The following is a 26,293-nucleotide window of genomic DNA, read 5'->3' as shown; positions in this document are numbered from 1 at the left end:
AGGTGGTCAGAGGAGGCAATAGCGGAACAACAGGGCTGTTTCGAGGTGACCAACTGGGAAACACTCTGTGAGCCTCACGCCGAGGACATCAATGGGCTTACTGAGTGTATCACAGACTACATAACTTTCTGCACCGACTCCATTGTTCCAGCTCAGACTGTTCATTGTTACCCAAATAACAAGCCGTGGGTGACTAAGGACATCAAAGCCCTCCTCAACAACAAGAAGAGGGCTTTCAGAGGGGGCAACAAAGAGGAGGTGAGGAAGATCCAGGTGTTGCTAAAGGACAAGATCAGAGAGGCTAAGGACAATTACAGGAGGAAGCTGGAGTGGAAACTCCAGCAGAACAGCATGAGAGAGGTGTGGAGGGGCATGAAGACCATCACTGGATTCAGGCCAACCAACAGCAGGGGAGCTGAGGGAGGTGAGAATAGAGCCAACGAGTTGAATCTGTTTTTCAATAGATTCGACACCACAGTGTCTGCTCCCACCCCCAGATGACCACAGGTCAGGTCGTAAATCATGATATAAAATAATTCATATCGTGATGAATATTTTTTCCATATCGCCCAGCACTAACCCCCACGCACCCTGCAACATCATCATCAAATTTGCAAACAACAGCACTCTGATGGAGCTCATCACTGACGATGACTACACCACCTACAGAGATGAGGTCCAACGTCTGACAGAATGTGACTTCAATAACTTAATTCTCAACTGACACATCAGCCCTGGTGAAGAAAGCCCAGCAGTGCCTCCATTTCCTGAGGGTTCTGACATGACCTCCTAGTCTCCTTCTCCCATGCCACAATCGAGAGTGTGCTGCTGCACACCGTCCCTGTGTGGTACGCCGGTTGCACAAGAGCCAATGAGTGAGTGTGTGCTTCAACAAAGAACTAGCAGATATAAACGTTTTCCCACACATTTTACAAGAGAACGGCCTCTCACCTGTGTGGATTCTGTAATGCTTTCTCATTAAATAATTATACTTAAAGGCTTTTCCACAAACATCACTTTTGTTTCTATTTCCAGCTGATCCTGAATCAAACGTCTTGCTTACTTGGCTCTCACCTACAGCAGAGCTGTGAGAGAGAAGCTCTTTTGTTCTGGTTCACTGTGGTCACTTTCCTCATAATCAGCAGTCACCATGAAGGTATCAGTCTCCTCCTTCAGTATAACCTGTCTTCTCTCCTGACTGTTGCAAAGTTGCTCCTGTTCCTTGTTAAACCCTACAGAGCTGGACAATAAAATCACATTGCTCCATCTTAGGAATCATAAAGTTTCTCAGTAATATTAAACCCGATTCTTTGATCCCCATGATAGAACAGAGAAGACCCGACTCAGAGTGGTCAAAACATTTATAATTCTTTATTCAATCATCTTCTGGAAGAGAGAGCCCTGCACAGCCCAAAGTCAGCTGCAGAATCTCTAACATTAGAAGCTCAAGATGAGTCTCATATGCATGTTATTTTAGTACTTCAGACGTCACACACAGTTTCAACACAAACAACTCCTACTTAGTTCCTTTGTGTCTTACTTCCTGTGCAGCTTGCAATAACTTCCCTTTTCTGAGGTCTGTTGCCAGGGCAACCTGTCACCCTTCATCTGAACTTAGATTCACTCGGTCTGCTCCTCATATACTGCAAAAACATGCAGTTTCCTGTCAGCCTGTGACCTAGTCAAGTCTGGGCCTCTCATAAAACAATCGAATCAGCAAATGAGCATTAAGAATATATATTTATTTATATTTATTTCTTAACAGTAACAATGAAAAAAGATGATCTGATTTTATGTTTGGCTCAGGATTCAAATGGAAATCCAGCTGAGTGGACTCCAGCAGCACATTTAAAAACATTCCTGTCATAAAAGTGAAAATGAGAAAGAGTTGCAGGAGTCTAATGTGGCCTCGAGAAGAGAGAAACACGCTGAAGGGTTGGAAATGGCTCCGATTCTGGAAGTAGAATAGGCAGGAAGACAAAGTCTGCAGCCCATCAGACCTGTTCCGGTAACAAAGTCAGAAACCCCAACCCCTGCAGCTCCTGCCTTTGCCTTTTTAGTCCTTATGAAATCTCAGCGACAGGCCAGAAGTTCTGACTTTATAAGTCATATTTGTTTCAGTGTGCACATTTGTAATTTCAATATACAGCTGGAGAGGTCAGACTGATCTCACAGTGTAACAAACTGGAAGACCAGCCAAAGGTTGTTTGACTCTGAACCTTTATAACGTTGTACATGTTTTTTCAGCCTCGCCTTCCAGACACCGTTTTCTCTAGAAAGACTCCGACTTCTGACCTCAGGGGTAGACGATGAATGAAGATCAACACAGCCAGGCTCCCTTTGTGTAAACTGACCTAACAAAAAGTAAAATCAGGCAGAGAAAACAGTTTTACGACAGTCGACGTGAACTTTTTATTTAAGCCGGGCTTTCTGCTTCAGACTCTGAGCCTGCTCACTTCTTCCAAAGTGTGAGTGTAACCTACTCCATCAGACATGAACAGATGACGATAAAGCGATTTAAAAAATCTATAAAGAACATAGAAATGTAAGTTAAACAGAACACGACGTAAAGATATGATAAAAGGTTAACGCAGCAGAAAACTAGTGCATTGAGCAGTAAAATAAACATTATAATGTGATAATTATTTTCTCTTTGAGTGCGCGCTCAGCTCTCATTAGAGCTCTGAACTGGACCCATGAAACATTAAAGCTTACAGTCCCAAAGCCTGACAAAAGATTTGCTTCAGTCTGTAGCAAAGTGAAATTCATTTTATTGTTTTTGTGTTTTTGTAATAGCTACAATTCAATCTGTGTAAAAGAGACTTAGCAGCAGATTAGAATCAAGTACAACAACATACTTTACATTTGCTGCATTATTAAATTACACATACGGGGTCACATTCTGGCCACTTTTAAACTGAACCTCCGAACATTACCCGCTTTCGACCAGTTTATTTATATGTTCAGTGTAAGTTACCATGGTGATTTTGCCAGGTACAAACTGGCCAGGTAAAGACTTTAGAGACACAAACATGTGGTTTCAGCTCAAAGCAGCTCACTAAGCCAATAAGCTTGGCTGAGGATACACTTCTCTCTGTGAGTTTTCATGTTTTACAGCATGTGTGTTTTTGTGTTCCTGTCATGTTGGGGTCAAATCTGACAGATTTACAACTTAAAGCACTCATAAATATTGTGTTTTACATACAATTGCCTTATGCTAATTTAAGAGCTGTGAAAACAGACCGGTCAATTCTGACCGGGAACACTAAAGTAAAGGGGTCGGGACTCTGGAGGATTAAAGCTACTTTTGAATATTTTTCCATGTTTTATGAGATGGTTTCAAACCTGCATGAACTCTCATGTGCTTGAATAAAGAACTACTATATCCAAACACTTTCCCACATGTTTTACAATGATATGGTTTCTCACCTGTGTGACTTCTTGAGTGTTTTAGTAGATCCCTATTATATGCAAACATTTTCCCACATGTTGGACAAGAACAACACTTTTCACCTGTGTGAGTCATTATGTGCTCTGTTAAGTGAGAGCTACGTTTGAACATCTTCCCACATATCGTACAAGAAAATGGCTTACCACCTGTGTGGGTTCTTATGTGCTTTGACAAAGAATTATTACATCTGAACATTTTCCCACACATCTTACAAGCAAACGGCCTCTCACCTGTGTGGATTCTGTAATGGATTTTAATTTGATAATTAAACTCAAAGGTTTTTCCACAAACATCACATTTTAGAGACTTTTTACATTTAGCAGAGTTACACCGACTCCCTGATGCAGTGGGGCTTTCTTTATTTTTGTGACTTTTATTTCTTTTTCTACTTGATCTTGAATTCTTGCTTCCTTCCTGATCCTGACTCTCAGTTCCAGCAGAGCTGGGAGAGGGGAGCTGCTCCCCGTCTCCTCCTGGTTCACTGTGGTCTCTTTCCTCAGCAACAGTCACCATAAAGGTGTCCGTCTCCTCCTTCAGTCCCAGCTGCTCTCCCTCCTGACTGCTGCACAGTTCCTCCTGTTCCTCTTTAATCTGTGGAGCTTCTGGTTCCTCCTGCTCCACACTGGAGCTCCTCTCCTGGTTCCAGAGCTGCTGCTCAGGGAGAACCTCCTCCTCCTCCTCACAGACAGGCTGCTGTGGGACGTCTGGAGGAACTGAAGGAGACAAAAAAAAAAAAAGAAAAGTGATGTGACAACAGAAAAACATATCTGAGCAAATATACCGTCAAAATAAGGCTCTACAGTGAGAACATGTTCCTCAGAAAGTTGCCACCTCTTGTCAGTGCTGACAATCACTCACGTCTGTATTTGAAACCACTGGAGAAATGGATGCTGTTCGCACAATCCTCACAGTTAAAGAAAATTCAGCTACAAGGAGAAAGACCACAAATGAAGGCTGCAACAGAGAATACACATCCTACTGTAGAGTTAAGCTCACCATTAGACCAATAAGACCAATAAGGGTCAAACGAGGTTAGGTAATACATTTACTGTAGTGAGCTGCTAAATCAAACCAAGAACTGACACACAGGCACTCAGATGTTGCGTGTACAGAGTTGAGACAGAGGGAGGGGCGGGAAGCTTGCAGAGTATTAAGAGGCTGTGATTTGGAAATAACTGACTGTAAAGCGCTATACAAATGCAGGTCATTTTGTTCCTCCAGGAGACGATCATCCTGAACAAATGATTACAGCAAACAGTCACAGTTGGATTATAAAGTAAAAGGAGGACAGAGTCTGATGTTTGTGACCTGTTAATACAGACTTTTGCTGATTTCAATTTTCTTTCTAAAAACTATCACTGATAACATATACAAGGAGAAATCTCTGTGAAGGTTCTCAGTCATCCAGGTCATCGTAGTCAAAGGAGCTTGCAAAGAAAAGCGTCTGGACTTCTTTAAGTTGCTTGAAGACGTTTCACCTGTTCCCAACACCATGTATACCTGTCTTTTCAGATAAAGACTGTAATGAATTTTTAAAATTTTTTTCAAGATAAGATTAGTTGCCTAAGAGGTAACATAACTCCCTTAGGTAACCCCACCAACCATGATCGTCCACACTCCATAATTATGGAATCTTTCCTCCCAGTTTCTTTAGAGGATTTATTGGAAACACTGACTCAATTGAATCCTTCAACGAGTTTAGCTGATGTCTTACCTACTCATCTATTTTGTAAAGTTTTTGAGACCATCGGGCCCTCTGTGGTCACGCTGATAAACCATTCATTGCTATCTGGCTCTGTCCCCAGGTGCTTTAAACAGGGGGTTATTCAACCTCTGCTGAAAAAGCCTAACCTGGATCCAACACTTCAGTCAAGCTACAGGCCCATCTCAAAACTTCCTTTTATCTCTAAAATCTTAGAAAAAGTTGTTTGGCTACAAGTAAAGAAAGCGCTGGAGAAGCATAACATTCTTGATAAATTCCAATCGGGTTTTAGAAAGTTACACTCTACAGAAACAGCTCTGCTGAAAGTCACAAATGACCTCTTGATGGCTGCAGACAGGGGTGATTGCTCAGTCCTGGTTCTTCTGGACCTTAGTTCAGCCTTTGATACCGTTGACCATCAGATCTTAATCCATCGCTTAAATTGCATGGTAGGGATATCTGGATCTGTTCTAAAGTGGTTCACCTCATTTCTGGAAGATAGGACGCTTCTAGTTTCAGTGGGAAACTTCCAATCAGACGTGGCGAAGTTCCTATGTGGAGTTCCACAAGGTTCGGTTTTAAGCCCCCTGTTATTTTCACTATATATTCTTCCCTTAGGCCGGATCATTAGCGGTTTCAAAAATATTTCTTATCATTTGTATGCAGACGACATCCAATTATACATTTCTTTTAAATCTTGGGAATTAGACAAGCTATCCACTCTTATGGACTGTCTTAAGGAAATTAATCTTTGGATGACAAACAATTTCCTGCAACTGAACGCAGATAAGACCGAGTGCTTAATCCTTGCCCCAGAGAATATCAAGCCTCAAATTAGTCAACATCTGGGTGCTTTTTCATCGACGATAAAAGCCACTGCTCGGAATCTTGGGATAATTTTTGACCAATCTTTGTCCTTTGATGTTCATATTAAATCCGTGACCCGTTCCTGCTTTTTCCACTTAAGAAATATTGCCAAACTCAGGACTATTGTCTCCACAACCGAACTGCAGATGCTTGTCCACACCTTTATTTCCTCCCGGCTAGACTATTGTAATGCACTTTTCTCCTGTGTATCTAAGGCCTCACTAAATCGGCTCCAAGCGGTTCAAAATGCTGCAGCAAGGCTTTTAACCCACAGCAATAAATTTTCCCATATCACTCCTATACTAAAATCCTTGCATTGGCTTCCGATTGGGTATAGATATAAGTTTAAAATCCTCACCTTTACGTTTATGTCTCTACAAGGTGAGGCCCCCATCTATATCTCGGAGCTTCTCAAACCCTATTCTCCAAAGCGAACTCTTAGATCCACTGATAGTGGTCGTCTATCTATTCCACGGACTCGTCTGAAAACAAAGGGGGATCACGCTTTTCAAACCCTGGCTCCAATACTGTGGAACGGTTTACCCTCCTCACTACGCACCATCGACACGGTGGCCTCTTTTAAAAAACAGCTTAAAACTCATCTGTTTAGACAGGCATTTGGGTAATATGTTGTCTTATTTTATATTTATATTGTACTATTGCTTGTTTGATATGCTTTTATATTTCTTCTAATATTGTTCGTTTGACATGTTTTTATGTGAAGCACTTTGTAATAGGGCTGGGCCATATTATACCGTTCACGGTAATACCGGTATAATGTTAGGCAACGATAGGAAAATGAAATATCGCGATAGAATGGGAGTAAAACGCGCATGCGCAGTGCCTTTGTTTTCATACGCACATGGCCGATTGTTGAGTGAAACAGATGAACCAGAATTGGTTTGTAAAAATGGTGCAACTTCAGTGATGTGGAACTGGTTTGGTGTTTGTCCCTCAGATACACGACAAAGCACATTTTTTTGCAGAACATGCAAGCGGCCGTTGTTATTGTCATATTTGTCGGACTAAGATGCTCTTAAATCTGGGAGTAATCTGGGTCCTAAACTTCGTATGCTTCAGGTCAAACAACACTGCAGCATCACTTAGAGTTAAAAACTGTCTAAATTCTTTCATCTTTAATAAAACGATCAGCATTGCTGCTTTACCAGGTGTAACTATAAAGTTTAACTTCCAGGCATCCATGAAAACAAAAGTTATTACATTTAACGGAGTTAGAAGTTAGCAGGAAGCTAGCGGAAGTTAGCTCGCTAGTTTCGCTAGTTACCTAAGCATGATATTGCATGTTCTGACTGAGAGATTTCTGAAAAAAAATCAAATGTACAGCTCTGCTATCACTTCCAACATAAATGAAGACAGGAAACTAAACAGCAGTGACGTTTGTAGGGTTACTGAAGTTGGGCTAGCTGGTATATAATGATGTGCTACGTGATCGCTAGCGACACAGCTATGTTAGCATAACATAAACAGTGAAGCTGGAGGACGAACACTTTTCCACTTATAAAAGTTGACGTGAGGGTTCCTGATGGTTAGAGACAAATGCAATCGCATGGCAGGATGCTGTAAACGGACCAAACTTCAGTCAGGAGAACAACTGAGATAATCCATCCACAATACGAGGTTAGTCATTAATATACTGCAACAACATGGGAATAGAGCAGCTGCCAGAGAATTCAACATTAATGAATCAATGGTACAGAAGTGGAGGAAGCAAGAAGAATGAGCTTAATAAAGTTTGATTTATCTGACTGCTTTGTTTCGCTTAATGTGCCTTATAATCCCGTGCACCTTATGGTCCGAAAAATGCGTACTGCACACTGCAGTTTAATGTTGCAAAGCACCTCTTTTTAACTTCAGTGGATATTATACATGGTTATGCTCAGGATATGTCAGCCCATTTCTACTGGAAATGCCTTTTGGTTAAACTTTCAGCAAGGAATTTGCATTTGCACTGTTACATTTTTATAAAGCTTTAATGTACATAAAAACCAGCTTCTTGTTTAAGTGAAAATAAATGGAAGGTTGTCTTTTTGCGCTAGTAATGTTGTGGAGTTGTATTTTGTCTCGCATCAATTATATCGTCGGTTATATCGTTATCGCAAATTTTCAAATATATATCGTGATAAATATTTTTGGCCATATCGCCCTGCTCTACTTTGTAACAGCGTTTTTGTCTTAAAAAGTGCTATATAAATAAATTTTACTTTACTTTACTTACTTACCTCTCATCCGAGAAGCTTCTTCAGTTCTAAGGTCAAATGGTAGAGAGTCCCAGATTTAAACCCAGTGGGAGTTTCCCCCCAAAGGGGGACAAAGGACCCCCTGATGATCCTCTACTCACATGAGCCAAGGTGTGAAACTGGGTGTGGGTCACAATCAGCCAGGGTTTCGGGTGAGCTCATTGTGAAACCTGGCCCCACCTTATCATGTGATTTCCTGAGGTCAGATGGCCCAGGATGTGAGTGGGCGTTCAGGCGTCTGGGAAGGGACCTCAAAACTGGATTATAGATGGCAGAGAGTTGGTGTCGTAAACCACCGCCTCTGTTCAAAGATGGTCGCTCACAGTGGACATAGATGCTTCTTTCACTCCTCTTTCAAACCATCTGTCCTCTCTGTCCAAAATGTGAACATTGGCATCCTCGAAAGAGTGACCTTTGACCTTTAGATGCAGATGGACTGCTGAGTCTTGTCCTGTGGAGGTGGCTCTTCTATGTTGTGCCATGCGCTTGTGAAGTGGCTGTTTGGTCTCTCCAATGTAGAGGTCTGGGCATTCCTCGCTGCACTGTACAGCATACACCACATTGTTAAGACAATGTTGTGTATTGTCAAAAACTGGTTCACCCAAAAGACAAAACTCCTAAACACAGACTTAACAATGTGGTGTATGCTGTACAGTACAGCGAGGAGTGCCCAGAAATTGAACTTGCAAATTTGAATGTCACATAGCTGCAGACCACAAGATAAACTAGATCTACGCTCATGGGTGGGACGATTGACTGACTGGACAAGATTAACAGAGTCAATAAGATTCAGGAAGTCTCCAACCAGAGGTTTTTGGTAGCAGCAAACATGAATATTAAAATCCCCAAGGATTAAAACGCTGTCAAATCTTGGTAAGATCCCCGATAAAAATACAAAGTCTTGAATAAAATCTTCGTTAAACTTCGGAGTACGATAAGCAAGTGCACACAGCACAGGCGAATGCAGATCCAACAGAAATAATTGTTGTTCAAAGCTGCCATAAATGAGCGGTGAGCTGTCGTCATTTAAAAGTTTTTTTTAAAAACAGTTGCATAAAACCTCCGCCACGACCACTTTCCCGCAGGGAGTTGAAAAACTGGCAGCTAGAGGGAATGAGTTCAGAGAAAGCGCTTAACTCACCTGTCATGGTCCTGTCACATCACATCATCACCGTGGTGAAAAAGGCCCGACAGTGTCTCTACCACCTCAGACGCTTGAGAGACTTCCAACTGCCCTCCAAGGTGCTCAGGAACTTTTACTCCTGCACCATAGAGAGCATCCTGACGGGAAACATCTTAACCTGGTTCGGGAACAGCACCATGCAGGAGCTCTACAGAGGGTTGTGCGGTCAGCTGAGCGCACCATCCGCTCCGAGCTCCCTGACCTGCACTCAATCTACAGCAGGCGGTGCTGGACCAAGGCCAGGAAGATCGTGAAGGACCTCAGCCATCCCAACAACAGACTGTTCTCTCTGTTGAGGTCAGGAAAGCGATTCCGCTCCCTGAAGACCAACACAGAGAGACTGAGGAGGAGCTTCTTCCCGCAGGCGATACGGTCTCTCAGTCACACCACCACACAGTACTGACCCACACATATGTTTTTTACACACACACTGGACATTCTGGACATTTGTTTACACTAGTGGCCACTGCACAACTACACTGCCTGGTCATCTAATCAAATCACTCACTTAGTCACAAGTCACTTAAATAAATCACTTTTAAGCATATTTAGGGGCGACCGTGGCTCAGGGGGTTGGGAAGCGTCTCTGTAACCGGAAGGTCGCCGGTTTGATCCCCGGGCTCTCTGTCCTGGTCGTTGTGTCCTTGGGCAAGACACTTCACCTACCACCTACTGGTGTTGGCCAGAGGGGCCGATGGCGCGATATGGCAGCCTCGCTTCTGTCAGTCTGCCCCAGGGCAGCTGTGGCTACACCTGCAGCTGCCTCCACCAGGGTGTGAATGCGAGAGTGAATGAATAGTGGAATTGTAAAGCGCTTTGGGTGCCTTGAAAAGCGCTATATAAATCCAATCCATTATTATTATTATTATTATTATTATATTTGCACTGCACAAGACACTTAAATATGTGGATTGCACAACCCTGGACATTACATTTCTTTCATTACTTGTACTGCTGCTCTTACTGTTCTATTTTATTTTATCCTTTCCTAGTTAAATTTACCCTTCATTTTAATTTTCAGATTTATTTCCTATCCTATTCAGTCTTTTAATTTAGGTCACGAGCAGATGTCTAAGCATTTCACTGCATATCGTATTGTGTATGTGACAAATAAAATTTGAATTTATTTATAGAAATACAAACAAACTACAGGTACTTCCATTATTTTACAGCATGTGTATAATGTCAGTTAAAATAACAGGACATACCGAGGCTGCCGGCTCCGAGCTCTGGCTAGCTTTAGCTTTAGCCACTTTGCCTTTGTTAGATTCTTTAAAATGTCCATATTTTGCTGATTAATGGAGATTTAAGCATCAGATCAAGTTTGTTGCTACCAATTTCCTTTAGGTCCTCACGTGGTTTACTTTGGCGATGGTTGTGTCTTCACTCACAGTGAAGAGCTTCCATGGTACCAGCATGAAATTATCCAAAATGTCTTTGTATGTTGAAGAAATAAAAGTTCCTTTGACTGGAACTAAAGGGCAAAACCCAACTCCTGAAAAACAACCTCCTTCACCAGAGATACACAGTTAGGTGAGTCCAGTTTCCCTGCCAACCCTGGAAACGCCTCATCAAGCCCAAAGGGGGAGGGGACACACACACACACACACACACACACACACACAAACAAACAACTCTCATAGCGTGAGCTAATAATTGTCAGGTGGTGTAATCAAATAAAATATTAATTAAAATCACAAAATAGTTTTTTTGTACTCTCTACAATAATTTATGCATTTATATTTGTATTTTTCTGTGTTTAAATACTACATTGAAGAATAAAAACAGAAATATTTACCGTTAGAACACAATTATTACAATTTCCAAAAAACAATCAAACAGAAAATAATGTGATCTGCACTGTAGACAATCAAAGGGACGTTATTTATTTTAATTCGGCTGAACCACCTGACAGTTTTGTGGTGCTGAATAGAAAAATGGGGACGAAATAGTAAACTGAAGAAAATTCTAAAGATGTTAAAAGAGAAACAGCCTGCAGATAAATCACCAAACACATTTTATTATTGCAGCTCATATTATGTTTCCAACACTTTCCAATTAAACACTGTTTTACTTCTTCATCATCATCATCATCTCTAGCTTTCTCAATCATTGGTCGTTATTATCATCATTATGATTATTATTACAACAACTACTAATTAATAATCTCTGGCTCTCTTCCACAGCTGTCTTTGTCCTGTTTTCCTCCCCTCACTCCCACATGGCTGCCCCTCCCTGAGCCTGGTTCTGCTGGAGGTCTCTTCCTGTTAAAAGGTTGGTTTTCCGTCCCACTGTGGCCAAAGCGCTTGCTCAAATTGCGTCATATGATTGCTGGGGTTTCCTTGCATTACTGCAGGACCTATACTTTACAATATAAAGTGGCTTGAGGCGGCTATTTTGATTTGGTGCTATATAAATCAGGTTGAATAAAATGCTTAAATCCGGCCTGATTTCAAACAGGAAGAGAGGGACTGAGCGGGGAGGAAACGGCCCTGGACCGAGTCCAACCCTGACTCTTCCGGGGGCTTTTCGGCACATGGGTCCCCCTCTGAACCAGACTCACAAATCTCCTGATCCTAACTTTGTTTCACTAAATAATCAGGAGAGAAATCCAGGCTGATTTCAGCGCCTGCTGTTTGAATGCAGCGCAGTCCTGTCCTCTGTTTGCTCTTTGTTAGCTCACATCTCCAAAAAGTCCTCACAATCAGAAACGTCCCGCAGAGCTGTGATCAGGATCCTCCCTCAGAGGGACACTCACCTGTCCTGTGCAGCTTGATTTGGGGTTTCCAGGTGATATCCAGCAGTCTGCGCTGACGGTCGATCTCTTCCTCGTACTGGACGATCGTTTTTTCAAACTCCAAGAATATTTGTTCAGCAGCAGCAGTTAGTCGCTCGTTGATAAACTCTCTCAGATACTGAACTGAAGGCATCGTTGCTGCCGCAGCTCACATAAAACAACACAACAGTCCCTGTGCTCAGGCACACACACGTGGAAAGCTAACGGTATTAGCGCCTTTCCTTTGTTTTCTTCCGCCTGGTGTCACGCGGTGAGCTTCCGGCAGAGCACACGTGTTGCCTTTAGTTCCTATGTGTACATTTTTCAACTCACCGTTGCAGTAAATGAACAGATTCTAAGCAGCAAGGCTACAGTGCGAAGAGAAAACAGATCCATCAAAAACAAATTAAAGTGCTCAAATTAAACTTAGTATCCTTTTGCCATAAGCATTGTTGCATTGTGTGAAACTAAAACCGGTGAGCATTAGTTTGGTGATGAGAGAGCTCAGAGGAGAACAATCAGACAGGTTGGAGCTGACAGAAAGAACAGCTGTGAACATCAGTCTTATCCAGGGACTCTTCAACATGTGCATTGAAGGAGAGGTAGATCAAACTACCAACGGATAGATTTCACTTTATAGACTTCCTGCTGCAAGATCTCCAAGCAAAGCAGAGCAGCAGAAGGACGTGCTGAGTGTGAAGCTGTCAGCAGGGGGAATAACACAGGGCTGTGAATGAGTCCTGTCACTGTGATCAGGCTCCTCCTTCTAATCCACCAACTTAGTGTTGATGAAGACTAAACAGAGAGGTCACAGCTTCTTTATACTTGCTGTAGCTCACAGTTACTCTACACTGCAGATATGACGCCTCTGTTCATCTCAGTGCTGCTGGCTGCTATGTGCCTCGGTATGAACACAACTCTGTTTCTTTGATATCAACATTGACGTGATTCTTTAACAGCACACTGATACTGTTTGTTGGTGTTTTACAGAATGCAGAGCACAAAAAGACAACGTGCTGCAAGCAAAAGGAGAAGAGACTGCTGCTGCAGGAGGCACAGTGACACTTGGCTGTCAGTATAACAGCAGCTCATCAAATATTAATCTCTTCTGGTACAAACAGGATGGAAACAACAGCCCCAAATTCATCCTGAGTCGTGTTAGCAGGGATGATGGAAACACAGCAGACGAGTTCAAGGAGAGATTTTCCTCCACACTGGATTCCAGCAACAGATCAGTTCCTCTGAAGATCCAGAAGCTTCAGCTGTCTGACTCTGCTGTGTACTACTGTGCTCTGCGGCCCACAGTGACAGGAAACAGCAAAACTCTGTACAAAAACCTTTGGAGCAAAGACAACAGAATACTCCACAACATCCACTAGAGGGAGCCACACACTGTTAAACCTCTGATTCTTGTGTCATTGGACTGATGACAAAGACAACAGAGAAATGAAGCAGTAAAGATCAGAGACAGAGACAGAGCTGCTGTGGAAGCACAGAACTGTTTGATTGGCTGAGCTATTAAACTGGCCCCGCCCACTGATCTTGAGCTCATCCAATGACATTATTTGTTGGTCATCGTGCTGCAGTGGAAGAACATTGTTCATGTGCTGTCTGTCTGGCTTTAATAACTCCAAAGACATGTTGCTGCACCTCTTTTTGCTTCTATCTCACATTATAGGTGAGTTTAAGAACAGGGATTAAAGTTTAGTTGAAGCTGCTGCATTAAGCAGATATACAGACTGCATTTCACTACTTTTCTTCTTTCTTTTTCCAGGACTAACAGCTGGAGACTCAATCACTCCTCAACAAGCTGAAGTCACTGAAACAGAAGGAGAATCTGTCAAACTCACATGTGACTATCAGATAAGTGGCACCCCTGATGTTTACTGGTACAAACATCATTCTGACCTTCAAGCTCCGCAGTTTATACTCTGGAAAGGAGCAAGAGGATCCACAACTCAGTATATTCCTGATAAACGATATAAATCAGAAACATCAGATCGATCAACTAATCTGACCATAGCAGCCCTAACCCTGGCAGACACAGCTCTCTACTACTGTGCTCTACAAACACAGTGATACAAAGTGTAGAAGAGGCTGTACAAAAACCTGAACACAGATATCTGACTACTCTTCAAAGAGGAGGGAAGTGGTATTCAAAGCACAGCTTCATATCAGATGGATTCTGCTAATTCCTGTTTTATCCGAGTCACTGTGGTTACAGCTGCTAATGAAACACTGTGGGAGGATTCACATGAGCAGCAAATCCACATCAACCACAAACCAACTGCAGGAACGTTCAAATGTGACATTTTCATATTAAAAGCATTTCTGTTCTTTCAAGAGTGCTACATATATTGACACAGATTTAAATTCCAGGCTTGATAATGTTTTTGGCTCCACCCACTGGGGTGGAACTCAACCAATGAGATGATTTCTGTCTGCAGGATTTAAAGCACAACCAGCCTGATGCTGAGGAGAAGGACTGCAGCAGAGAGACTGCATAGTTTCTTTATTCTGAGGTCTATTACAGTTTCTCTAATGTTAGAATCATCATGTCTCAGAATGATGCTGAAAAAGTAGTTCATGCATTTAGGTGGGACTACTGTAATTCATTATTTTCAGGTTGTCCTAAAAACTCCCTGAAAAGCCTGCAGTTGATCCAAAATGCTGCACCAAGAGTACCGACAGAGAAGCAGCTTCCAGTTTGGTTTCAGGAGACAGACACTATCTCTACTTTTAAGATTAGACTTCAAACTTTCCTTTTTGCTAAAGCATAAAATTAGGGCTCAACCAAATGACCCTGAATCGCTGGTCTTAAAAACTGGTTATAATGTAGGTACAGTTGATACATTTGTTGCGCTGTCTGCTGTCCGCTTGGCCAGATTACACTTAAAAAATAAATTTGTAATGTCAACAAGATTGTTTGTGAACTGGATAAATAAAGGATATATAAAAGTCACTGCCAAAAACTGATTGCAGCTTCTACCTGTTACAGGAATGTTCCTGGTGGCTCAAAGTGACGTGATGTCATTAATGAGGGAAACATTTGACATGTTTCACGTATTATAGACCAACAAGTTATTTATAGCAGGTTAAATATGAGCAATCAGTTTAGGGCAAAAACCAGAAATCAGTTTTTGGCACAACATCGGTCATTCTTACACATGTGCTGTATCATATAAAATATATAAACTAAATATCTTTGCAGACCACCCTGTGTGATTCTCCACTTGTCGACCAGGAAAGACCAACCGCAGGTCTTAGTTGCAGCAGCCCATCCACGTCTGATCTTGCTCGGGCAGATTCAGCAACACTGCCAGAGACTTCCTGTAATCTATTACAGTTGTTAAAGAAACGGTCCAGGAACAGGTCACTCAGGTTAATCCTGTGTGAACAACTGAAAACATTGTTTTTTCATCTTTACTGTGTATTTGAAATATTCTTGTTTAATCTCTTTAATCTTGTAGTATACAAATATTTCAGTCTGTATCGCCCGATTGGGCGATCGTGTCTCAAGAGTTGGGAGTTCGCCTTGTAATCGGAAGGTTGCCAGCTTGGACAGTCTCGGTCATTGGTCCTTGTGCAAGACACTTCACCCGTTGCCTACTGGTGGTGGTCAGAGACCCCGGTGGCGCCAGTGTCCGGCAGCCTCGCCTCTGTCAGTGCGCCCCAGGGTGGCTGTGGCTACAATGTAGCTGCCATCACCAGTGTGTGAATGTGTGCGTGACTGGGTGAATGACTGAATGTAGTGTAAAGCGCTTTGTAAATAGTAAATGCAGGCCATTTACTATTTTAACGGGCGCTCAAAAGTTTGAGTACATTTCCCCTATTTTAGCTTCACTTCACTGGCTGCCCATTTCTTTTAGGATTCATTTTAAACTTCCTCTATTTGCTTTTTAAGCTCTGCATGGCCTAGCCCCATCTTATCTCTCTGAGCTGCTACAGCCTTATACACCTACCGGCTCTCTCAGGTAAGCTGATCAGCTCCTCCTGAATGTACCCAGGACTGGGTGTAAACTTAGAGGAGATCGTGCTTTTGTTGTATCAGCTCCCAAACTGTGGAACGACTCCCTTTAGAGATTAGACAGGCCACTTTCCCTACCTGTTTTTAAGTCACTCCAGAAAACCCACCTCTTTACCCTGGCCTTTGACACCACGTGAGATGTTGGTTTTTATTTTTTTGTTTTATTTTAGTTGTTTCTACGCCGTTTTGTCTTGTTTTTTTTTTTAAGTATAGGGCTGTTTTAATTTTTATGTATTATGTGTTTTATTTATTTACCTTTGCTGTTTTCTGTTATTCTATTGTTTTTAACTTATTTTATGTACAGAACTTTACAAGTGAAGAATAGTACAGGAGAGTATAAATACAGGTTTAATGCTTTATTTAATACTTGCAGAACAACAAATGAAAATTGTACACTTATACCTGCCTACCAAACCTGAGGTTCTCACAGAAAGTCTAGATTCTTAAACAACTTAAAAATACCAGTAAATTAATGTAAATGCACTAAATGAGCTAAATAAAGAAAACAAATATCAATATAAAGGCCATCTCAATTAAAACAAAAACAAACATCTTTTATATATTCAAAAAGAAACTAGCAGCACGGTGGTGCAGTGGCTAGCACCATCCCCTCACAGTAAGAAGGTCCTGGTTGGCTCAGGCCTCCCTGTGTGGAGTCTGCATGTTCTGTCTGGGTACTCCAGCTTCCTCCCACAGTCCAAAGACATGGATGTTGTTCTAAATAGTGATTATATTGACCACAGGTGAAAGTGTAACTGGTTGACTCTGATAGTCTGGCAGCCACATCATCACCACAGTGGACAGCATCATGTTTAAGCTGTAGATGGAAAAACATAGAAACAGCTCCTAGATTTCAGTTTGCCGGAACAGAGCACCCCCCTCAGAAAAAGAAAGCATATACTGTCAATGGAGATTAACACGACCAGACTTCCTTTATATAAACTAAATTAACAAAACTAAAATCCCAGTCAGAATAAACGCTGCCATTATCAGATGACAATAAAATGATTAAAAATTTATAGAGAACATAAAAAAAATATACCAATAAAACACTTGCTGAAAATATGACAAAAGAGTGTGCGCGTGGCTCTCACTAGAGCTCTGATACTTTAAACTGGACCCATTTAAACGTTAAAGCTTATAGTTCCAAAGCCTAAGAAAATATTTGCTTTACTTTGTTCCAAACTACATTCATTGTATTGTTTTTGTGATCCATCTTCTAATAGCTAAAATTAAATTAGTGCAAAAGATTTAGCAGCAGATTAGAATCAAGTATAACAACACTTGTATGTTTTCTGCATACTAAATGAATACATGCACATTCCAGTTAAACCTCTCAACTTTACCTGCTCTTTAACAAGTTATGTGTTCAGTCTAAGTTACCATGACCTTTAAATTAATATTTATATTCATAGCTCTTTCAATTATTCATTCCTGAACAGGGTAATTAAAGCCAGATTTAAAAAAGCAACTTTTGTGACGCAAACCTCTGACTTTTAGCTCAATGCAGCTCACTGAGCCAATAATCTTGTATCGATAGTGCGCCGCTTAGCATGAGTTTTCATGTGGCGCAACAAATGAGTTCTAGAGTGAAACATTTTCCCACATGTTTTACATCCATACGGTTTCTCGCCTGTGTGTGTTCTTATGTGCTCTGTCAACATAGAGTCACGGCTGAACGATTTCCCACATGTTTTACAATGATATGGTTTCTCACCAGTGTGCGTCTTCAGGTGCTTCAGTAAATCACTGTTATAAGCAAACATTTTCCCACATGTTGTACAAGGATAAGGCTTCTCACCTGTGTGAGCTCTTCTGTGCTTCCCCAAAGAGCCAGTACATACGAAACCTTTGCCACAAATAGTGCATGAAAACGGTTTCTCGCCTGTGTGGATTCTATAATGTCTTGTCATTTCAGAACTATATCGGAATACCTTTCCACAAACATCACATTTTAAATACTTTTTACTTTTATCAGAGTTACACCTACTCCCTGATGCTGTCGAGTCTTTTTCATTCTTGGGACTTTTGTTCGTAAATCGAATTGATTCTGAATTGAGTTTCTCACTTCGTCTCTGATCTTGGTTCTCAGCTACAGCAGAGCTAAGAAACAGGAGCCGCTGCCCATCTGTTTCGTTTTGGTCACTTTTGTCACAAGTAGTGGTCACCATAAAGGTATCCGTCTCCTCCTTCAGTACAAGCTGCTCTCCCTCCGGTTCCTCCTTAACCTGCGGAGATTCTGATTCCCCCTGTTCCAGACTGGAGTTGTTCTCCTGATTACAGACCTGCTGCTTAGTCGGTACCTTCTCCTTCTTAAGAACATGTTGCTGTGGGACATCTGGAGGGACAAAAGGAGACAACACAAAGAAACTGATATGATACCAGAAAAACAGAAGCAAATTTGCTGTCAAATCAACTAAAGAACAGCAATAAGGGTAAACCAACATTAAACTACAAGCTGATGTTGGAAAAAAAATGTTTCCTCTCTTTAAAAAAGCACTCCATGAAGCTAGAACATCGTATTATTTACCTGAGAATAAAATGAACGGTTTCTCTTTAGCACCGTAGCCAGCCTGACAAAAAGTCCAAGCACTGTTGAGCCAGTGATTCCTTTCGCTCTTTTTTTTTTAAAAACTGAGTTTTACATGTATCAATGGCCTTGTCCCAGACTTAGTGAGCAGAATGATTTTAATAGCAGCACAGGAGTCACAAAAAGAAGAGCAGCTCCTGGACACTGCTAACTACCAAAACACCAAACATTATTTGGTCAATTCTTGTTTTCCTAATCCTAAATGTCAACAGATCAGCGTTTTTTAATTCCAAGGTGAAACAATGGCTGAAACAAAAACAAATCTGTGGACACTAATGTAAACCAGCCTGCTTTATTGTGGGCTGTTTACATCAACCAGCAAAGAGGATAAAGTGCATCTCCATGTATCTCCTGTTATTAGTTACAGTAACTTACAACAAAAGAAACAGATCTTTCAGATAGAATGTATCTGCAATAAAACCTCCCCCAGCACAGAGTGGCTGGAGAGGAATGTCTTTGATCTTATAGTTTGAACTTAGACTTTACAAATTTAAGAAACACAATGACAACATTCAACAATTTGACTTAACAGTCGTGTTTACGAGTGCCCGTGAGGAGTCGAGCTGCAGCATCCTGAACTAGCTGCAGATGAGACAGCAGAGCTGATACCAGAATAAAGACTGTTGCAGCCGTCAAGCCTGGATGAAATGCATGCGTGGATCACTTTCTCAAAGTCAGCTGATGACATAATGTTCATAATTTTTCCAAAGGCTCTGAGCTGGAAGGAGCTGGCTCTTACAACAGAATTTATTTGTTTGTCAAATGAAAAACTGCCATCAAAGAGAGTTCTGGACTTTTCCAGAGCGCCAAGGTCAACCTTAAGAGAAGAACGAGGGTCAGAAGGTCTAAATAGTACGATCTCAGTATTTTGACCGTTTACATTCAAAATATGTAATGCCAACTACAGGGAGTGCAGAATTATTAGGCAAATGAGTATTTTGTCCACATCATCCTCTTCATGCATGATGTCTTACTCCAAGCTGTATAGGCTCGAAAGCCTACTACCAATTAAGCATATTAGGTGATGTGCATCTCTGTAATGAGAAGGGGTGTGGTCTAATGACATCAACACCCTATATCAGGTGCATAATTATTAGGCAACGTCCTTTCCTTTGGCAAAATGGGTCAAAAGAAGGACTTGACGGGCTCAGAAAAGTCAAAAATAGTGAGATATCTTGCAGAGGGATGCAGCAGTCTCAAAATTGCAAAGCTTCTGAAGCGTGATCATCGAACAATCAAGCGTTTCATTCAAAATAGTCAACAGGGTCGCAAGAAGCGTGTGGAAAAACCAAGGCGCAAAATAACTGCCCATGAACTGAGAAAAGTCAAGCGTGCAGCTGCCAAGATGCCACTTGCCACCAGTTTGGCCATATTTCAGAGCTGCAACATCACTGGAGTGCCCAAAAGCACAAGCTGTGCAATACTCAGAGACATGGCCAAGGTAAGAAAGGCTGAAAGACGACCACCACTGAACAAGACACACAAGCTGAAACGTCAAGACTGGGCCAAGAAATATCTCAAGACTGGTTTTTCTAAGGTTTTATGGACTGATGAAATGAGAGTGAGTCTTGATGGGCCAGATGGATGGGCCCGTGGCTGGATTGGTAAAGGGCAGAGAGCTCCAGTCCGACTCAGACGCCAGCAAGGTGGAGGTGGAGTACTGGTTTGGGCTGGTATCATCAAAGATGAGCTTGTGGGGCCTTTTCGGGTTGAGGATGGAGTCAAGCTCAACTCCCAGTCCTACTGCCAGTTTCTGGAAGACACCTTCTTCAAGCAGTGGTACAGGAAGAAGTCTGCATCCTTCAAGAAAAACATGATTTTCATGCAGGACAATGCTCCATCACACGCGTCCAAGTACTCCACAGCGTGGCTGGCAAGAAAGGGTATAAAAGAAGAAAAACTAATGACATGGCCTCCTTGTTCACCTGATCTGAACCCCATTGAGAACCTGTGGTCCATCATCAAATGTGAGATTTACAAGGAGGGAAAACAGTACACCTCTCTGAACAGTGTCTGGGAGGCTGTGGTTGCTGCTGCACGCAATGTTGATGGTGAACAGATCAAAACACTGACAGAATCCATGGATGGCAGGCTTTTGAGTGTCCTTGCAAAGAAAGGTGGCTATATTGGTCGCTGATTTGTTTTTGTTTTGTTTTTGAATGTCAGAAATGTATATTTGTGAATGTGGAGATGTTATATTGGTGTCACTGGTAAAAATAAATAATTGAAATGGGTATATATTTGTTTTTTGTTAAGTTGCCTAATAATTATGCACAGTAATAGTCACCTGCACACACAGATATCCCCCTAAAATAGCTAAAACTAAAAACAAACTAAAAACTACTTCCAAAAACATTCAGCTTTGATATTAATGAGTTTTTTGGGTTCATTGAGAACATGGTTGTTGTTCAATAATAAAATTATTCCTCAAAAATACAACTTGCCTAATAATTCTGCACTCCCTGTATGATTTCATGTATCAAGGCAGTCCAGCAATTTTTAAAGAGTCTGTAGATTTTTTTTTAAAAAGGAAAGTAGATTTGAGATTCATCGGCGTAACAGTGAAACGACAGTCAGTCAGTCGGTGCTCTGTCTTTGTGTCGTCACAGTTCACGGTGCTAATGTGGGCTACATGTCTGTGCTTCATGCTTCAGATGGAACTATCACAGTGTAAGAGAGAGATTCTCCGTGCAGTAAATGTAACACATGACTGAAGTGGAGCTCTGACAGACGACACAGCGTTTAGTTCAAAGGTCATTTTTGCTTGTTATGAAGCAAATTAAAAACTGACGGGCTGTGCTGAGTCTGTCTTTGCTCCCCAGAACAAATGCACCCACTGTTTATGATGGAGGTGACAGGTGCTATCAGCCCAGCTCCATCAGCTGTGTAACTCACTGTAACACTGGGTGTGGTCTATGGCTGCAGAGGAGGGTGGTGCAGTGAGTTCAGGGGTGTGAGTCAAGCTGGGTCCATGACACAACTGTGTTACAGAAGTCGAATGTTAACTTTAACTGGAAACCAGCCTGGAGACCTGAGACCTGCTGTCAGTCTGCTACAAACAGAGTGAACTGAAGACGCTGAGTCACATCAAACATCAGAACGAAGTCAGAGAAACCACATCACTGACTCGTGTGTACAGCTCACACTGACACACACTTCAATGCTACAAACACTTTAGAATCAAAGAAATCACATGAAAGTCATCGATGTTGGTGGCAACATGACGGCTGTGTGGTCTGGACTGAGCTCGATAAAAGAAAACTGAGTATGTATAGGGCTGCTCAATTAATCGAATTTTAATCACGATTACGATCTGGGCTTTCAACGATCTTTAAAAATGACTGAGCCGATTATTAGCCCCTCCCTCAAGCTTTACTCTCGCGCTGCTCCGTGTGGCAAATCGAGCGCACCTCTCTGCATTTCGAACACGCATCACAACAATTAAGAGGACCCGAGGGAAGCTCGGAAAGCTAAGCAGAAGTTACTTGGAGAGGAGAGTGACTGCTGTTGGTTGAAAAGAGAGATAAAAAAAAAAAAACTTCAGTGGTGTGGAAACATTATGGGTTGGCGGAGTCAGACGTGGATCAAGTAGACACAGTGTGTAAACTTTGCTACGGTGTCGTAGCTGCACCACAGAGCAACACTGCAAAGTTCACTAAACATAGATGTTTACATTTTTCATTTATTTTTTTATATTGCAAACATTTGCACTGTTATCAGTATTTGCACTATTTTATATTATTTTTTAAAGTCATTATTCAATACATTGTTATTGTTAACCCTTTAAATCCCTGTAGAACCGGAACCGCGTAAGCTAGCACAATAATTTTGTTTGCATATGAAACCAGAGGAGTTGTACTTACATCTTATGCCATCAGCTTGTCCTCGGTCACGGTTTCCTTCCACATAAAGCTTTGCAAAAATTGCATAAAAAGCGCTTGCGGGAACAAAACCATAATATTCCAGAAACACGCTTTGCCGATCCGATCAGCTGTTCGTAACACTTCCCACATTGAAACAGACGTCAACGCGAACTATCGCATGTCCGTCATTTCCCGTCCGAAACCGGAAGTGATGTCATTTTCGCGGGAAATGTAGTTTTTTACTTGTAGGCCTTAAAAGCCTATACTGGTGTTTTTATAAGTCATGTTTGACTTTTCTGAATAGTTTCTGTGATGCTTAGAACTCGAATTGCACAGCTGGAAATAGTTTATTTTGATGCACATGCTGTTGTCTTTGCAAATTCGCATCATAGGATTGTTTTTTGTTTTTCCTGCAGTATATAAAAATTGCTGTATCTCCAAAATAAAACTATGAAGACACTCAAAATAAATTTCCTGTTGTTGTAAACTATTTTTTGCAACTTTTTTGTATTTAAAGTTTTGAGGGATAAACCTCTTAAATTTCTCCAAGTAGAAATATATGTAAAAAACACAAAAACAATTTCCAATTTTTTTATAGTTTATTGCACTTTTTTGCAATTAATGTAGTTACTATGGACTTAATGCAGACATATTATTAAAATATGGGCTATAACAGTTGTATTGATGTATAGCAACTTGAAATGCTCACAAATGGCTCTATAACATGTAAAAAAATAATATAAGCTCTGGCGGACTTGGTTCTATGGTAGGTCTTAAAGGGTTAAATAAATATCGTCAAATAATCGAGATCTCAATTTCAGTGAAAATAATAGTGATTATCATTTTTGCCATAATCGAGCAGCCCTAAGTATGTAAAACATTTATATTCTACACTTTAATAAATAATATATATGTATTTATAGTTATAAAGTGAGCTTTGTTTTAATGACACTGGCAAAAGCGCTCGTCCAGCATTCTGAATGTTTCACAGTGAGCGAGGAGGCCGTCACACTGGACCTGCTGCAGCCCCTCAGCTCATCCTGAAACATGATGTTTTAGCTCCTTTATCCTTTAATCCAACTTCACTGTGATTGGCCGCCTTTTAAAAACAGCAGGTCTGAAGCGCAGGTGGGGCTGCTGTGCACTTTAGACGACCATATCAGGGATATCTGCTCGCTCTGATCATGCTGTTCTGATCTGTTCATGCGGAGTTCATTCAAACCAGCAGAGAATCACACACTGCTGCTGCATGCTGGGCAATACCTGTGTGTTCATCGTTGGTGCTGCACTCAAACTCCATAAAGGTATCCGTCTCCTCCTCCAATCCCAGCTGCTCTCCCTCCTGACTGCTGCACAGTTCCTCCTGCTCCTCTTTAATCTGTGGAGCTTCTGGTTCCTCCTGCTCCACACTGGAGCTCCTCTCCTGGTTCCAGAGCTGCTGCTCAGGGAGAACCTCCTCCTCCGCACAGACATGCTGCTGACAGAAGTACTTATTTTTATTCTAAGTAAGTACCACGTGGAACCTTCAGAGGCTCACACACCCTCCGTGCCTTTAAATAAATGTGTGTATTGAGCAGCTGCTCAGTCTGATTGTGTGTACTGATTAATTTTATTTTTGCTATATTTAAAAATGTAAAATTTAAAAAAAAAAAGTCCAACTGAGGACTGGGTTTGCAAAATATCCTTTGGTTCGAAAACCTTTGTAAAAACCGTTGTTTTGTACAATTAGAGAAAAATGTTTATAACTGTCCATTATTAAATTCAGTTCTTTGTATTCTTCAACGGCCAAGAAAGACATGCTCAAAGTGGTCTAACTCAAAAGATGATCTTTAATTTTACATTTTCCGGAAAATGAAGACTTAGCACAGAAACGCCAGCTCAAGTCTGGGGCATCAGCGGCCTGTCTCGCTATACTGTATATTTTTGCAGCACGTCAGACCCAGTTTCGATACAAACTCCTTATATGGTACAAGTTCTGGTGCAGCTTTGCACTTCCTCTTTCTAAAGTCTGTTGCCAGGGCAACCTGTCACCCTTAACATAGTTCTCGTGTGGGTCTGGCATACATAAAACAATATAAGCAGACAATAAGTCGGACAATATATTTAAATCCCAACAGACCCCCTCTTGACCTTTCCCCCAGAAAGGTCAAGAGGGGGTTTTGATTGTAGACAATCAAAGGGACGTTATTTATTTTAATTCGGCTGAACCACCTGACAGTTTTGTGGTGCTGAATAGAAAAATGGGGATGAAATAGTAAACTGAAGAAAATTCTAAAGATGTTAAAAGAGAAACAGCCTGCAGATAAATCACCAAACACATTTTATTATTGCAGCTCATATTATGTTTCCAACACTTTCCAATTAAACACTGTTTTACTTCTTCATCATCATCTCTAGCTTTCTCAATCATTGGTCGTTATTATCATCATTATGATTATTATTACAACAACTACTAATTATTAATCTCTGGCTCTCTTCCACAGCTGTCTTTGTCCTGTTTTCCTCCCCTCACTCCCACATGGCTGCCCCTCCCTGAGCCTGGTTCTGCTGGAGGTCTCTTCCTGTTAAAAGGTTGGTTTTCCGTCCCACTGTGGCCAAAGCGCTTGCTCAAATTGCGTCATATGATTGCTGGGGTTTCCTTGCATTACTGCAGGACCCATACTTTACAATATAAAGTGGCTTGAGGCGGCTATTTTGATTTGGTGCTATATAAATCAGGTTGAATAAAATGCTTAAATCCGGCCTGATTTCAAACAGGAAGAGAGGGACTGAGCGGGGAGGAAACGGCTCTGGACCGAGTCCAACCCTGACTCTTCCGGGGGCTTTTCGGCACATGGGTCCCCCTCTGAACCAGACTCACAAATCTCCTGATCCTAACTTTGTTTCACTAAATAATCAAGAGAGAAATCCAGGCTGATTTCAGCGCCTGCTGTTTGAATGGAGCGCAGTGCAGTCCTGTCCTCTGTTTGCTCTTTGTTAGCTCACATCTCCAAAAAGTCCTCACAATCAGAAACGTCCCGCAGAGCTGTGATCAGGATCCTCCCTCAGAGGGACACTCACCTGTCCTGTGCAGCTTGATTTGGGGTTTCCAGGTGATATCCAGCAGTCTGCGCTGACGGTCGATCTCTTCCTCGTACTGGACGATCGTTTTTTCAAACTCCAAGAATATTTGTTCAGCAGCAGCAGTTAGTCGCTCGTTGATAAACTCTCTCAGATACTGAACTGAAGGCATCGTTGCTGCCGCAGCTCACACACTCAGCTCACACAACAACACAACAGTCCCTGTGCTCAGGCACACACACGTGGAAAGCTAACGGTATTAGCGCCTTTCCTTTGTTTTCTTCCGCCTGGTGTCACGTGGTGAGCTTCCGGCAGAGCACACGTGTTGCCTTTAGTTCCTATGTGTACATTTTTCAACTCACCGTTGCAGTAAATGAACAGATTCTAAGCAGCAAGGCTACAGTGCGAAGAGAAAACAGATCCATCAAAAACAAATTAAAGTGCTCAAATTAAACTTAGTATCCTTTTGCCATAAGCATTGTTGCATTGTGTGAAACTAAAACCGGTGAGCATTAG

General features: G+C 41.7%; 2 protein-coding genes and 1 gene segment (V, D, J or C); 1 reads left to right on the top strand and 2 right to left on the bottom strand.

Moving 5' to 3' along the window:
- Positions 1 to 2,749: 2,749 nt before the first annotated feature.
- Positions 2,750 to 12,438, bottom strand: LOC120728202 (zinc finger and SCAN domain-containing protein 31-like). Of its 3 annotated transcripts, XM_040023008.1 has the most exons (3): positions 12,220 to 12,438; positions 7,396 to 7,401; positions 2,750 to 4,164 (listed from the first exon to the last, which is right to left on the bottom strand). In XM_040023008.1, exons 1-3 carry the CDS (start codon positions 12,389 to 12,391, stop codon positions 3,302 to 3,304), a joined length of 1,041 nt encoding a protein of 346 aa, XP_039878942.1. In that variant the 5' UTR covers positions 12,392 to 12,438; the 3' UTR covers positions 2,750 to 3,301. The 3 variants fall into 3 exon arrangements, with proteins under 3 accessions (XP_039878942.1, XP_039878952.1, XP_039878961.1); XM_040023018.1 differs by lacking the exon at positions 7,396 to 7,401; XM_040023027.1 differs by lacking the exon at positions 7,396 to 7,401 and having other exon boundaries at positions 2,750 to 4,155.
- Positions 12,439 to 12,521: 83 nt separating this feature from the next.
- Positions 12,522 to 13,586, top strand: LOC120728421 (the record flags this gene model as incomplete). The annotated part of the segment is given in 2 exon segments: positions 12,522 to 13,142; positions 13,228 to 13,586. Coding segments are annotated over 2 exon segments (405 nt in total), but the record flags the coding sequence as incomplete, so codon positions are not given.
- A 3,019-nt stretch (positions 13,587 to 16,605) lies between these two features.
- Positions 16,606 to 25,886, bottom strand: LOC120728301 (zinc finger protein 570-like). The gene is made up of 3 exons (XM_040023099.1): positions 25,778 to 25,886; positions 23,981 to 24,191; positions 16,606 to 18,602 (listed from the first exon to the last, which is right to left on the bottom strand). Exons 2-3 carry the CDS (start codon positions 24,015 to 24,017, stop codon positions 17,776 to 17,778), a joined length of 864 nt encoding a protein of 287 aa, XP_039879033.1. The 5' UTR covers positions 24,018 to 24,191; positions 25,778 to 25,886; the 3' UTR covers positions 16,606 to 17,775.
- Positions 25,887 to 26,293: the final 407 nt, after the last annotated feature.

Source organism: Simochromis diagramma, unplaced genomic scaffold, assembly GCF_900408965.1.
Source record: "Simochromis diagramma unplaced genomic scaffold, fSimDia1.1 OVJJ01000385.1, whole genome shotgun sequence".
In the NCBI taxonomy this organism is placed as follows: domain Eukaryota; kingdom Metazoa; phylum Chordata; class Actinopteri; order Cichliformes; family Cichlidae; genus Simochromis; species Simochromis diagramma.
This window is presented reverse-complemented; position numbering and strand designations above follow the sequence as displayed.